We start from the raw sequence: 16,468 nt of genomic DNA on the forward strand, positions 1-16,468 counted from the left end.
TTTAAGTGCTGATGTTTTATGAAAAGCATCTGTATATCTTTCTGTCGCTCTGTCTGCTTGCTGGGCCTTGATGAGCTTTGTTATTTGGCTTCCCAGGCTGTATGTGCATCCAGATTCTCCATTTACTGGAGAACAATTGCTGAAGCAGATGGTATCCTTTGAAAAAGTGAAACTCACCAACAATGAGCTAGATCAGCATGGTCATGTGAGTACTTGGTCCTGTGAGAACAAAAAACAATGGTACACCTTAGGCTCCTTCTGCCACACTGTTGGAAATGCCAAAATCACCACAATAGTTGTTCCTGTAATTATTAAGTAAACTTTAAAATTTGTGAAATTTCATGAACTGATAGAAGAGGATGGGGCATGTAACAGGATCTTATACCACAGAAAATATTTTAGTATTTATTCTGCTCTGAAAGCCGTTTTTAGACCATCTGTAACAATTAACTGTTAATTATTTAAGAATTTCTGTCCTGAAAGTTTTTCCCTACCTTCTTTTTGTTTGATCTGTTTTGAAAGCAATAAAACAAGTTTAAATGTTGGAACCTGCAATTACATAAAACTTGCAAATGCAACCTGTATTTAGCCCACTCTCTTGGATGATAGAAGCAGGAAAGTATTAGATGTCTAGAGATATTATTAAATAATAATATTACATTCATTGGAGTTTCCATGTTTGATGAAACTCAGTCATAGTTGTCTTGATCCTGCCACATACTGGAGCATGTCCCTCAGCATGCCATGTGTGACTCTTAGCCAAAAGCCTTTTGCATCACTGATGTAAAATGTCAATCTCCATATTTAAATTTAGGATAAATGCTGTATGTTTGGCTGTCTCAAGACGGAATATGAAGAAATGTGAATTGCCTTGTTATTTATTTCAATGGGAACTTAAGTATAAATAATCTTACTCTTTGTTTGGAAGCTATGTGACACTAGTAACTTCCAAAATCCTGCTGGGAATCTGGTTAAGTGACAAAAACTAAGGAATGCCCCCATTTTAAAACCTTTAACATCCTTCTTCTTACTGAACCTCATGGAGTGGAATTAATTTGTGGCAACTGGCATATGGTAGAAGTGAGCCTAGGACAAAAACCAGAACTCAACTGATCCATGGTTTCTTCTGTTACTAGCCAGGAATCTAGCATGTCTTCTTCTGGTATAGCGGTTTTTATGGATGAGACAATATAATTTGCTGATTGAAAATGATTCTGATTATGCTTTCTCTCCTTATCCCCACTAGATAATATTGAATTCAATGCACAAATATCAACCTAGAGTGCATATAATCAAAAAGAAGGATCATACAGCTTCATTGCTTAACTTGAAATCTGAAGAATTCAGGACATTTATATTTCCAGAGACAGTGTTTACAGCTGTCACTGCCTATCAAAACCAACTGGTGAGTCTTTTCACCCAATTCACTAACTATTGTCAATGTTGTTCTTTTGTAAATTCTACTTGACTGAAATACAAAAAGGAGCTGGATGATACAAACATTCTCAGAATAGGGCAGAAAAGACAAAATGATCTATTTTCCTTTAAGTACATATAAGCAAAACATCTGACTGGGATCTAATTTAATTTTTAAAAGACCTGAGTAGAGACTAGCTTAGCTCCTTCTCTTCTTGGCCCTGTGCAGGGTTTCAGTTCTGAGGGTCAGAACTGGCAGTATTAATATTTTTCAAAAAATTATTATTGGCAAGGCCTTGCCTCAGAATATGCTACTCAGTTCAATCAGAACATATATCAATTTTCTATGTAAAAAAATAACTCCTCTCTCTATATATTTTCAGTAATATTTGGGGACAGATCTTTGTCTAGGCAACTGATATAGATCTCTTACACAAATTTGGAACATGTATCAGATTTGGATAATCTGGGTATTTTTTTCTTCATTAAACTTGAGATTCTTCTTCAGTCTGCTATTGCAATTAACTAACATAAGGTGATTATGAATGTTAACATAAAACATTGATCATAACAAAGCCAGCTGAGAAAGAGAACAGAGGCTCATCCTCAGAAAGTTATGTGTTTCAGCCCTCAGAGTTCCTAACCATCTTGGCCTGAAGCATGTATGCATACACATGTGCTCATGCTAACAACACCATTTCTGCCAATTCTATGATACAAGGAAAAGGACTAGTTTATAAAAACCAGCTTGTTACTGAGTTGACTGGAAAAGTTGCTTCTGACTATATGACATAATTATTTACTTTCAAAGATTCCTGCTGTAATATTCCTGGATCCCTTTTGAAATATTCTCTTCCAATCAGGTAACATATATGATTACTCAATTAATTGGACTAAAATTGAAAACTAAAAACAACTTTATTAGGAAAATTGCAGGAACAGGCTGGGGGAGCACAAGCCAAAACATTACCACTATACAATCATTAGTATATATTGCTGAATACTGCACAACTATGTGGGGAAGAAGTTGTCATATAAACAAAATTGACATTTGCTTTAATGATGCAATGAGAATAATATCTGGAATCCTTTAATCCATACTTTCATGGCTCCACGTTCTTTCTAATTTTGCCTCTCCCAATCTCAGATGACAAACAACAAACAGTTCAAGAGTGGAATAAGATAAATAACTCATCAACTCGTAGAGATCTTCCAGTATATAAAATATTAGACTATCTCTCACCAGGCTTAAATTTAGGAAACCAGTTTTGAATAACATATCACAGTCTTACAATCTAGATGAAAAATGGCGATTAAAATGGGTGGCTTTTAATAATCACAACCAAACAGATCACACACATCCACCAAAATCACTTCTAGGAATGCAGCTCCCTGAAAAACGTGGAGCCACTGAATAGAATCAGGACAGGCCATGCCAGAACTAGGGAAAAGCTCTTTAAGTGGGAAATGGCCAAGAGCCTGTAATGTGACTGTGATGCACCAGAACAAATGATAAAAATACATAGCTCTAGAATGTCTACTCAAGGAATTTCAAGGCACACAGGATAATCTCATTGCAGTCACACTAGTCACATAAAATCCATCCCATTGCAATTCTATGGCTCCATATTATGGTGATTTTATTATGATTTTATCTTAATTTATTATCTCTATTGTCCACATATCACACACACACACACACACACACACACACACAATATGTTGGTATATATTTGCTGATGCTTTATTTAAATTATATTTTGTATATCAGTGATTGCATGACTTCTGTAGATGCCATACGCTAAATAAAATAAATAAATAATGAGATATATCAGATTAGTAACTACTGTGAAACACACTATAGTAGATAAAATCTAAGGAAAGTATTAACATGCATTAACAGAGAAATGGAAATTTGTAGTCCTCTTAATTTTGTTGTAATGTAATTCTTATCAACACTTACCTTGGCTCTCAAGTTGCCATACATTATTTAAAACTAAATGTTTTTTTTAGTACTAGATTGAAGAATGTGCCACCAATTGCAATCTGAAATGCACATTTTAAAAAAAATATCAGTTCGTCAGAGACATACATTTTCTCAATGGGATGTTGGATCTGCAACTCTCAGGACTCTTAACTAGCTGGTAGGGAAATTGAACAGTTACAGTCCTTACACATTTAGATATTGCCCAGTTGTTGATTGATACTGCAGAACACAATGTTGAAATGCATGTAATATATAGTTTTGTTTCAAATAATAGTTTACAGTAAGGATAAAAATCAGAGCTGCCTTATAGTAATATTATTATGGATTATTGCACAATCAGTCTGATGTTTAGACTGGATTTGGCATTTTTATCCACCTTCAAACCAGTTCTTGACTTTTGATGACTGCCTGGACAAGACTCTGCAGATTCTTGGCAAGATTTTTCAGGAGTGGTTTGCTTTCTTCCTACCATAGGACTGAGAAAAAGTGACTGACCCAAGGTCACCCAGGTGGCTTCATGCCTAGGATGGAAGTAAAACTCACTGTCTCCTGAACTTTAACCTGGCACCTCAACTACCAGCCCAAACTCTCACATATTTCATTATGCTCCTCAGAAGACCAGCCTAAGGCACAAAGGGTAGAATTTTAAAGATTTGCTGGGCAGCCACCAAGTTCATTTGATGTAACTCACCATCTCTGAGGGTGCTTTCACACTGCAGTTGTTTCATCTCTCTCCCCCCCCCCCAATAGCATAATGAAGCTGATTAGTAGTCACTGAGAACATTGAAGTATTCCTTCCATGTGTTCAATATAAAAAATTGTAACCAGTATCTAGTGCCAAATCATTGCCATCCAGTAGCTATAACTCCTATTCTTCCATTTAAGCAGAATAAGAAACATTTTGCTATTGCTGTTCCCTATTCATACCTTTTTGTTTGTGAAATTGGTGGTTTCTTTGGTAGAAAGCTGAAAACTAATTTATCCCTCTGCTAGATTTGCATAGTTTACTATGAATCTGCAGCAGCTGAATTGTGTTTTCCTATATAGAGAAGGAGGCTAATTTCAGTTCATGAATCAAAAACACTCTCCAAAGGGAAAATAGACCACCCAAAGCTCAACAAAATTAGGGAACAGCAAAGAAATCAACAGTTTTACTCTGACTTCAAAAAGCTGCATTGCAGCAAGAAAAATCAATTCAGCTTTCAAAACTACCTTATACTATATTTGCATTGACTGTAGTTGTTTCTAAACCAGTACAAATGCTATCCATCTAGCCTATCAATGCCATAGAGATTATTGTGAAACTAAAAGGGAGATGGCCCAAGATATTATAATTATATGATTAGCCTAATAAAATTAAAATGTATGGGCTTTCACTAGATTGGAGATTGTAGAATTGCTGAATTCTTCATTTTGATAAATACCATTTTTCAAAGCCTATTTAGAATTCTTTTTGTCTTCTTTAATAATTTTCTAGAATGGCTCAAGGAACATTTTATCAATGGATATGATGAATGTTTTCTCTTGAGCAAATTTAACTGAAACACTCCAGAGGCAGCTTTGGAATCAAGGATGTTTTTCTCCCCCTCCCTCCTAATTTGCAGACTCTCAAAATAGTTTTCTGACATACTTCCTAAACTATGTCAGAATAACTCTTCTCTGATCCTGGGTGCACTTGCATCCTAGTCATTTGGGGAGGTGTTATTGGAGAATTACAAGACCACTGCTTATATCTGAAAGAGGCAGACTTTTCCAACACCTTGTTAATATAGGCAAGTTTGAGCTTGTTGATTACAAAGAGAGGCAGCACGCACAATCCAGATGAAGTGGTATTACTCCAGACTAAAGCTGGCTTACTGGTTCAGGTAAATAGCATTAATTAGAGGAAGTGGGAAGCTTTTCTGGATCCTTTCTATATTCTGGATCTGGCAATCATTAATATTTCATTAATAACTCAGAAGGAATACTTATCAAATTTGCCAGATCTGAGTGAAATGCCTAGATTCTTAGGGAAAAGAAACCAGATGCCCAAATATAGGATGTAGATACAAGCTTTGGAAATATTGCGTGTGAATATTGTCAGGTGCAAACAACTGAAGTAGCTCAGAGGCTTAGATGAAGAGGTTTCTTTATTGTTGACTTGCCTGTACACAAGAATCTTGCCTGCTTTCTCCTTAGAAAGCCAGATATAGACTTAAGTGTTTGACTTCATACACATCCTTCCACCTAATAGAGTCCAACCTGAAATGTATCTTAACTCCCTCCCATCAAGGCCTCCTTCCTTTTAGCCATTGATTTCACTACATCATGTTCCTGAAACTGTAGTTGATTCCACAAACTAACATAAGTTAGCAATGACTATTACAAATGCATATATAATGTTTACTGTATCAGTAGAGAGACTGTTTCCAAATCACTGAAAGCAACAGTCCCTCTCTTTTCTCCATTGGCCAGAACTCATATTGATATCTATACTTTTAAAAAAGATTTAGAGAAACTTGTGCGAAGAAGAGCATAAGGATGCTTGTGGGATTAAAACCCAAATCTTAATGATTAAACCTATAGGTACTGAGCATCTCTGATTTCTAAGGTAGATATAGCAACCTGATGGTATTAATTGTCCTTAGGCAATTCTATCCTCTCCCCCCCCAATTGTATTTTAATTATATTTAAATATATTATCATTTAAATAACATAAAAGAAGTTGGCATATAGTGAAGCAAGACACCAGCTTGTACAACTTCCAAGAACAGATACTGAGGGAAGAGGAAAGGAGATGCTGCCTGGGAAGCAATAGGAAACAACTGAACAACAAAGGAGGGAGCCCACGGTTGTTTAATAGCAGAGAACAAACAGGAAAGACACCCCGCACCCCCACCCCCACGGGCCAAGTAGCTGCAGAAGACTTTTAGACTTGCAAGATTCTCTTAATGTATCCTTACAATAAAATAGAATTGGCTCAGCTGGCCATGTTTCTTCTCTGATGTACTGGAGAACTGACAATATCTGTTCTTGGAAATAAAACTACTGCACCACATCTGGTAATCCTGCTAGTGACCAGGAATGTTGTCCTATCCCAGTTTGAAGAATCCTATCAAATCCACAGGCAGACACAATCCCCAGTTAGAATTTATTTCTATTCCCACTCCTTATTCTTTTTTAAAAAAAGTTTTTTATTTATAATACAGTTAAAAACAAGGACCGACATAACGTGACATTCCAAAATAAATATGCCTAACAGTTTGTTCCTCTTGATGCATATAATTAATACATACAGTAATTCTGGATCTCTATATAAACATATTCTTATATACAGTTATATATACAGTTATATATAATTCTATCTTAATGCTAATTTAAAACCCGAGCAGTTCTCCTTGATTCACACCAGTGATAATATTTGTCCCAGATCTCGAAATAGTCTGTTTCTGTCTTATCCTTCATTTCCATTGTGAGCCTATCCATTTCAGCACACGATAAAATTTTATACATAATCTCTTCTTCTGTTGGAATTCCTTTATTCCTCCAGTTTTGAGCATACACCAATCTAGCAGCTGTGAGAATGTGTAACATCAAATAGAACACTCCTTTGTTGTATTTCTGCATAGTTATGCCTAGTAAAAAGAGTTCTGGTTTTAACTCTACCACTAACTTTAATATTTCTTCCAGACATTTTTTAATCTTATTCCAAAAGTCACGGGCTCACAGGCACTCCCACCACATATGATAGTATGTCCCTTTTGCCAATTTACATTTCCAACATTTGGAGGAAATATTTGGACCCATTTTAGCTAATCTTACGGGTGGGAGATGCCACCTGTAGAACATTTTGTAGAGATTTTCTTTGTAAGAGGTTGCCAGAGTAAGCTTCCTGTTTCTTACTCATAATTCCTGCCAGATGTGCAGATCAAAATTGAGATCAAAATCCCTGCTCCACGTTAACATGGTCTCTTTTGCCTGTTCCTCATACATTGCCTAATCTAACAAATAATGATATAGTTTTTTAATCATTTTATCCTCCGTGCCTAATAATATTTTGTCCAGCCCAATCGGTTCTAATTTTATACCTAACTCTTTTTTATCTTTCCAATATCTTGCCTGTAATTGAAGGTATGCCCACCATTCTAATTCTATCCCTTCATCTTGAAAGATTTTCCTGGGTTTCAATTCTCTTCTCTCGTCTAGGATATTTTTATATGTTATATTCTTTCCCAGTTGGATAAACTTTGGGTGTACATGCATTTCTAATGATGAGATCCAACTGGGAACTTGGGTATAATTTGGTTGCCAGATTTTAACCCATACATCAATTAAAGCTTGTCTGATATAGTGTTTTCGGAAATATTTATGTGTCTTGTATTTATGATCCCACAACATAGCGTGCCAACCTATTTATAGCTCATGACCTTCCAAACATAATAGTCTTCTGTTCTTTAATAATATCCAATCCCTTACCCATAATAATACTATGGCTTGATAATATTTTTCCAGGTCAGGGAGGCCGAGTTCCCCCCTTTCCTTTGAATCCTGCAGTAATTTTAATTTGATCCTTGCTCTTTTTCCTCGCCAGATAAATTTGAGTATAATTTTGTTAAAAGTTTTGAAAAAATTTCTTATCCAGTTTTATGGATATACATTGGAACAAAAATAAAATTTTCGGTAGCACATTTATTTTGATTACAGCGATTCTGCCCATGAAGGAGAGCTGTAAGTTGTCCAAATATCTAAATCCTTTTTAATCTGTTCAATTAACTTATCATAGTTGTTTCTTTTGAGTGTAACGCATCTAGTAGTTAATTGTATTCCCAGATATCTTATTTTGTTCGTGATTTGAATACCTATTCTGTCAACCAGTTCAGTTTTCTGTATTTTGGTCATATTTTTGACGAGCATTTTAGTTTTTTCTTTATTTATCTTCAGACCTGCTATTTCCCCATATTCACTCAGTGTTTCCATCAATCTTGTCCCTGATTGTAGTGGTTCTTCAATTATGAAAACTAAATCGTCTGCAAAAGCTTGTGTTTTAAACGTTTCTCTCTTGATCTCTAAACCTTTAATCTGTTCATCTTGCCGAATTACTCTAATTAATACCTTGAGAGATAATATGAACAACAGTGGCAATAATGGATAACCTTGCCTCGTGCCTTTTTGAATTTGGAAGCTGTCGGTCATTTCTCCATTAATTACTACTTTCGCTGCCTGTTTAGAATAAACTGATTTGAACATATTTAAAATTTTTCCCCCAAAATCCATATACAATAATTGATTGAACATAAAATCCCATTTCACATTGTCAAATGCTTTTTGTGCGTCAAGGAAAATCAAACCCATTTGCTTTTCGTTGTGCACTTCATAATACTCCAATATGTCCAGAACAATCCTGACATTATTTCTTATGTATCTTTTGGATAGAAAGCCATTTTAATCAGAATGAATAAAATCTGCTAGGAATCTTTCAAGCCTTTGCGCCATTATAGCCATGAAGATCTTATAATCCAAATTTAATAGAGAAATAGGTCTATAGTTCTTAATATGCACCAAGTCTGAATTTTCCTTAGGAATCAAAGTGAGAAGGGCTTCTTCCCATGAGGCTGGTATTTTAGCTTTGGTTAGGACCTCATTGAATAGATCCAACAACATTGGGCTTAAAGATTCTTGTGCAATTTTATACATTTCTATAGGTATACCATCTGGCCCAGGTGCTTTATTATTTTTTTTGTTTCTTAATTGCCTCCAAGCCCACTCCTTATTCTTAAGATATCATCAATTTTTGTTCTGTTTATTCTCAATTTGACCTTTTTTATTAAGTACTTATATAATTCCTGCTTCTTTGAATCTGCTTCAGAATGTAAACTACAATAGGGAGACTTTTCTGCAAGTTGTGTCTCTTCAAGGCACTGCCCATTATTTTTTTTCCCATGGCATTAACTTTCTTTTTCATTTTTCTTGTTTTAACAGTTTGGGATTGAGGTATTTATTTATTTATTTTTGTATATATTTTATTAATTTTTATAGGATTAGAAATAGTGTAGGGTCCGAGTTAGGGTTGGGGTTAGGATTTTTTAAAATAATATTCTTATACTTAGCAAACAGCATGTTGTCTGGGTTCATGTATTTAAAAAAAACAATGAATAATAATTAATTATCACAAACAATATGTTAATTAATCTCTCAGTAGTCTTCTTACTACTATATATTCAATGTTACATATCAGGTTCCTTTCTCTCTAACTCGTTTTTCTAGCCATTGATAAAAATTATCCCATGTTCTAAAATACACTGAATCTTCTTTCTCTTTTATCTTTAAAGTCAATCTATCCATTTCTGCACACTCTAAAATTTTCTTATGATGATAAATTTTCATTTTTCCAATATTGGGCAAATATAATTCTTGCTGCAATTAGTGCATGTAAAATTAAATATATACAGTCTTTCTCATAATTTGCTCCTATTATTCCTAATAAAAATAATTCTGGCTTAAAATCTATTTGTTTTTTAATATATTTTGAATATTCTCTGAGATTTTTGGTAAGTCTGCTTTTTTAAAAATATTGCTGTATTTTTTGTTTTGAGATTTCCTCTGCATTGTAAAGTATCTCGTAATAGTCTTAGATAATTTTTTTAATTGTATCATTTTGAAACAGTAATTCACCTTTTGAGTCTTGCAACTTGTTTGTCAGTTTTTCCTCTTTTTCTTTTTTCAGTCTATGTGCTAATCATCTCCCTGGTTTATTGGCATTTTCAAAGAAGTTCTATTTAGCCCTTTTAATCTGTTGAAACATTATTTCCGTCTCGGCTAGGTTTAATTTATGTTTTATTATTTCCATTTGCTTCTTAAGTATTTTTAAGTATTTTCTCTTGTGGGTCTATTTGTAATTCTGATTCTAATTTTCTGAATTCTTTCTTCAACTTTAACTGTTGTTGTTTCTTTTCTTTATTCTTTTTAACAGTATAAGTTATAGCCAACCCTCTGAAATATGATTTAGCTATGTCCCACACATTTTGAAGCAATGTCTCTTCTTTCTTGTTTATTTTGAAAAAAAAGTCCATTTCCTTTGTCGCTAGTTGTATGAATTATTTTTCTTTCAATATAGATTTATTCAAGGACCATCTTAATTTTTTCTTGGCTCCTCTCCAGATCATCTTTATTGGGTTATGATTTGCCCAGATATTAGTTTCTATCTCAATTTCTTGTATCATCATGCTAAGTTCCGAGGATGTCCATATCACATCAATTCTAGACCATGATATATGTCTATTTGAGTAAATTGTATATTGTAGTTTCTTTAGATTTTTCTCTCTCCATATATCCTTGATACAGAGTTCTTCTGCCATTTTTAAAAATGCTTTAGGTAATATATTTCTTCCTTTCCTCCCTTGTTTGGTGATTTATAGTCCAAAGTTCCATTTGTTATTGCATTGAAGTCTCCCATTATACAAAGATTTTGATAGTCCAATTCTAATATTTTTTTATATAATTTTTGATAAAATTGTTCTTGTTTGGTGCAGATACCATCAGTATCTGTTTTTGATTCATCATTATTTCCACCATTAATATTTTCCCCTCTTCATCTGCATAAATTTGTTTAGGGTTCATTGATTCTTTAATGTATAGAACTATTCCTCTTTTCTTTTAATGTGCTAATGCAAAGTTTACCAATTTTCAGTTGTTCTAACAATTTATAGTGTTGTCTCTTAATATGTGTTTCTTGGAGGCAAATTATACCCATTTTTTATTTTTGTAGTCATGCAAAAAAATTTTCCTTTTGGAGGGAGAATTTAGTCCATTTATATTTACTGACAACATCCCACTTTCCCTCTCCATCTCTTTCAATTATATCTAGGTCTTAATCTTCTAATTGATCTTATCTGTCTCTGTTCTGTTGGTCCTGCTCCTTCTTCTATGTATGTATTTTTAATTTCTTCCTCCTCTCTTGGTTCAACTGCTCCTTCTACTGCCATCTCTTCCTGTTTCTTTGTTCAAAATCACCTCCTTCCAGAAATGTTCTATGGTTGTCATAGAACTCCATTGCTTTATGTGGCATATCCAGTCTATATCTTTTCATGTCCCAATAGATTAAAATCCCTTCTGGAGTCAGCCATCTGAAATTCACTCCTTTTTCAATTAATTTTCTAGGGGATTCCCTCTTTTTCTTTGTATTTCAGAGGTTCATCTCTTACTCTTCTCAAAATCTCGTCTCTTGTAGATCTTTTAAGAAATCTAACATGTACTTCTCTGGGGACTATTTCTTCTAGCGTAGTTTGAGTTGACTCGATAGATCTAATCTAATTCTCCTTCCATTTCCTGTTTCCCAATTCTTAATGCATCTGCCAATAATTCTGTTATCAGGTCTAGAAGGTCTTCTTCCTTATCTTCTATTATATTTTGAAATCTTAAAAAGTATGAAGCCTTTTCCATTTCCATGACAACTATCGAGTCTTCTAGTTCTCCATTTATTTGCATCAATTTCTGATTTTCATCTTTTAAGACTTCTAATTTCTGATCAACCTCAGTTGATTTATCTTCTATTTTTTGAATTCTTTGTTGGTTGTTTGTAACCATCTGTTTAAAATTTTCAAATTGAGAGTCCATGTTATTCATATCCTCATGGTTTCTTGTTGTAGCTGCCATGTGAGTAGCAATTGCATCTTGAATTGTTTGTAGCGTCGCTTGAGTTTCTTTTTGGAAGTTATTAGCCTTTTCTTATTGGAGCATTGTATTAATTGATCTCTGATAAACTGGACTTGCAGAAGCAGAGGAGGGAACAGAAGTTACTTTTTTTCCAGCTTTAGATAGGTTTGGGATAGTCATCTTTATCTTTTAATCATACTTCATAATCCACCAAGTAAATCAGAATTTGTAATCCAATAGGCTCCTAACAAATAGGAGATGTAAATAGTAAATAAAAGGGAAAAAAAGGAAAAAATATACCAAAATTTGTAATCCAAAGTGTTCTGCTAGTAGAAGTTTCTTGTTATTCATTCTGTCAAAATAATTTGTAAAAATTCTAGGTCAAGCTGTATTTGTAATCCAAGGAAGTCAGATGACTTCAAAACAACTTTTATTTATAATTGTAATCCATCCTGCAGAAAAGGGCAATCCAAAAAGATTCTTCTCTTTTCCAGCCACAATTTCCAGGACTATAAATTTCAAGGACATCAAAAAGTTTAAACTATAAGCTGTGTCTGGGCATCTAGCCAAGTTTTAGGGTTCCGGTCAAAACAGCTTGATAAGGTTAAAAATGTAAGGTTAAATGCAATTCTTAGTTTTGCCACTAGATGTCCATTTGCCACTAGATGTCCTTTCCCACCAAACTTTAAAAAGTTTAGAAAGTTAAAATCCAATGGTTTCCAAATAAGGAATAAAAAAAGATTTATAAATGCAAAAGTTTCCCAAAATATTCTTCTTCTATCCCTCAATTGTCTTCACAATATTATTATAAGTTAGTTTTAATTTCCCCCAAAGCTTAAACCACTGCTTATAGTTCAGGAGGGAGGGGTAGAGAGAGAGAAAAAATTCCCCCTCCCTAAAGCTTGGGAATTTCTTGCTTTTGGGAGCTTTTTCCAGAACCAGTATTTTTTCACTTGTAGAGAGGTAAGGAAAATAGTCTCACCCAGATCAGCTGTTTTGCTTCCCGCTTGTTTGTGTTCATTATCTCCGACAATCAGTAGTTTCTGGCTGACCGCATGGGTGCAGTCAGCCTTTCTTCCTGCCGATCCCAAGTGCTTCTTTGGATCAAGCGGGTCAGCTATTGCTGGACTCATCTCCTGATCAATATACAAATAGGGCTTCATTATACATATATACCATACTCAGGAGTAAGTTGTCCCATATTTAACTGGGAAGAGGTTCTGCTTGATACCATAGTTCTTATTCTTGAGTAAATATGTACTTTGTGCCCTGCCTTACATTACGAGGCTACACCATTATGCAAGTGTTTGAGTTCCGGTATCTAGTTATGTTAAGATTAAGATAAATGTTCATATTTAAGGCAAAGCAAAATATAATGCTCTTGCCTCCAGTTTAGAAATCCAAAGCCAGTCAATATCTTTTTAATACCACAGAAAAAAAAGAAACAGTAAAATCCATTTATTCTTCCTCTTAGGCAACCCATAATGATAATGCATTAAATACCAAAAAATATATTCTTTCCTGTTGTATGCTATCCTTTCCTAATGATAGCTTTCTAATGTATGCTGTACATTCCTTATGATAGTTTTCTAATTTATGCTGTGCTTTCCTAATTAAAGTTTAGAATGGAACTTTTTGGCAAAATGCTTTCCTTTAGATGTGATATGAGTATAAGTCCCAGAAGTCTACTGGTCATGCTATGGCTTGAAATTCTGGGAATTATAATATTAATATGCCTGAAAAGTGGGAGGATGAGAAAGGTAGTTCTGAACATCTACATACAGTGGGTTGATTGTTGAATGGAAGATTTTGAACATATTGATAGCATTTTGAAATCTAATTCTGGGCAATGTAAATTAATTCAGTTTCTATATCTTGATTATCTTTGTGGCCTAGGTCAGTAATGGTGAACGTTTTAGAGACTGAGTGCCCAAAAACTGGCCCCCCACCCACTCCACCTCTGCCCCTGAACCGTCCCCCTGCCCTGCCCCACTATACCCCCACCCCACCCGCCTGCAGGACCACCCACTGCCTCCACACCCTGCTGTAGCACATTGCCCAGGCGGCCCAGCAGCATTATGGCAGCCATTCGCTCCACCCGCACCCTGCAACATCATCTACATGCGACAGGGCGCAAGGGTGGAGTCTTGTCCCTGCTGCCATGTGCTTGGCTGCGCTGCTCCGTACGGGCTGTGATCAGGGGTAACTCTCCTCCGAGGGGACTGCTGGTGAGGAGGGGAGTGTGGGGGGAGGCAGGGCTGGAGCGACAGCACGCGGGCCCACAGAGAAGGCTCCAAGTGCCGCCTCTGGCACGTGTGCCATAAGTTCGCCACCACTGGCCTAGGTTAAATATATTTTTAATGAATATTATGTAAAATTTTTGAAGTTTTCAAATATTTTATACATATACACATGCACTACTTCAGTTAAAAACAATCTAGTCAGCCACTGCTGACTGATGCATGTACAAGTTCTGCAAGACAGTAGGCATGTACATTGATATAGCAGTTTTTAAAAGTGCTGTTTTGTTTCTGAAGCACATAACGTAAATCCTGTTGAATTTCCCAGTGGAACTTCTCTGAAAATACTGGAGATTGATTCTGTCATAGTATCTATGACTAATGAAGATGGAACCTCTCTTATTTTTTACCATTTCTTTCTGTGCTGGTTTTAAAGGGGATGATTACATTTCTTCAGGTTATTAGATAAGAGCTAAATACATTACACTTTCAACAAACTATCTCACATTTAAGATTTAAAGGTCAGACATTTGTTTAAACAGTCAAGCCACTGCAAGAGAGTTGAATTGTAGGTCAACTTTCATTTTGACAAGCTTTCTTGAAAATGCTTTCTTCAATCATATAGAAACTGATTTTTTCCCTTTCCCTTTTAAGTGTGACTTCATAAAAATATCTGAATATTATCTAACAGCATTAACCAAACTGCTTCCTTTTGTAAAGGCAAACTGAATTTTACTATAAGATAAAACTGTTAATTTTCCACAGTAAGTGAATAGGAATTTCTTATTCAACAATAGCTTTAGCATCTCTTTTATAGAAATTTCTTAATTTGTATAGCAGTTGTCAAATAATGAATAACTAACTAATAAATAACTAAATACTGATAATACAACACCATTTATCATATTATCCCCATCTCTGGTTAGTTTTTCAAACACACAGTTCAGTCAATTATTTGCATTTATATGGCTAAATACAATGTTAGGAAAATTACCTTTTAGCCCCAAGGAGCTGAGAAATTACTTCTCTGTATAGTGGCCTTAAAGTTATATTATTATATTCCAGAGAATTCTGTTCTATTTTTGTTTTAATAAGATATCTCAATCCACCGCTTTGTTGACTTTCTCTACGTGAAGCAGAACAGTTGGTTGGGTCAATTAATCTGATCTGTTTTCTGGCACATTCTGGTAGTGAACAACTGCTCTGAGTTTCAGTTATATTACACTGATTTATAGTGGTGCAAAAATATACTAAGCTTTTTCACAATTCCTTACTAATATTTGATGGAACTTCTAGGTTTCTGTAAAGTAGCTTGAATGTTTTTCCTAAACAAAGGCTGCCTTTTAGGTTTGCTTTGAGCAAACCTATTTTGGATAGTTTAAACAAATGTAACATTTCACTAAAATACTTTTCATAATGGTAGTACATGCTTTAAAAATAATTTTTAAAAAATCTTTCAAATATGTGCAGAGATAGCAGAGTGTTTTAGGAATTGTATTAAGAGTTTTAATAACAGCAGAGAGGAGTTACACTCATGGAAGATCCAGAACACATCTTTCAGTTAATTGTCAAATTATGCACAGCTCCAACATTTCCTTATATTTGGAATGCATCTCTAATATTTGTTTCAAAATGTGCTTTAAAATTGCATTTACTGTATATTCCAAATATTACCCTATTCCATAAGGTTCCAGGTGGTTAACAATCATAAAAACTTATAAAAACAAAACAGAACAAAACTACAAAACAATTAAACCCTGATTCCTGCAAAAACATGTAAAATCAAAAGAAAAGAGTCAGCAGAAAATAATGAATTTCCAATCATCATCCCTGTAACGCAGGGGTGTCAAACTACCGGCTTGAGGGCTGATTTCATCATACCGAGCTGTGTCCACTTGATTGCTGGCAATGTAAAAAGAATTGTGATATGTCGCAACACATCATGTGACATGGCGAGTTTGACACCCGTGCTATAAGGGCAACAGCCTGCTATTTTCCAAAGGCTTAAAGAACAAAGCAGTTTGCATTGTTTTCCTGAATGATTTAGATTCACTGAAATACAGATTGCTTCAGTCAGGATGATTAATGTTAATTGTTTCAAGGGGTTAACAACGCTATACAAAGTTAAATAAGAATATACAGGTAATCCTTGACTTACAACAGTTCATTTAGTGACCGTTTAAAGTTACCACAG

The 16,468-nt window shown here is 34.7% G+C and overlaps 1 protein-coding gene across 1 annotated transcript in view; it reads left to right on the top strand.

The window, feature by feature from the left end:
* TBX20 (T-box transcription factor 20) overlaps positions 1-16,468 on the top strand; it is a 51,924-nt gene that overhangs the window by 16,620 nt on the left and 18,836 nt on the right. The window contains exons 4-5 of the mRNA XM_039336795.1: positions 97-205; positions 1,247-1,405. Coding sequence (XP_039192729.1) covers positions 97-205; positions 1,247-1,405 — 268 coding nt within the window. The remainder of the gene's footprint in view (positions 1-96; positions 206-1,246; positions 1,406-16,468) is intronic.

The sequence above is a fragment of the Crotalus tigris genome, unplaced genomic scaffold (assembly GCF_016545835.1).
Source record: "Crotalus tigris isolate CLP2741 ecotype Arizona unplaced genomic scaffold, ASM1654583v1 scf7180000017666.379230911805:20528666, whole genome shotgun sequence".
NCBI classification, from domain to species: Eukaryota; Metazoa; Chordata; class Lepidosauria; order Squamata; family Viperidae; genus Crotalus; species Crotalus tigris.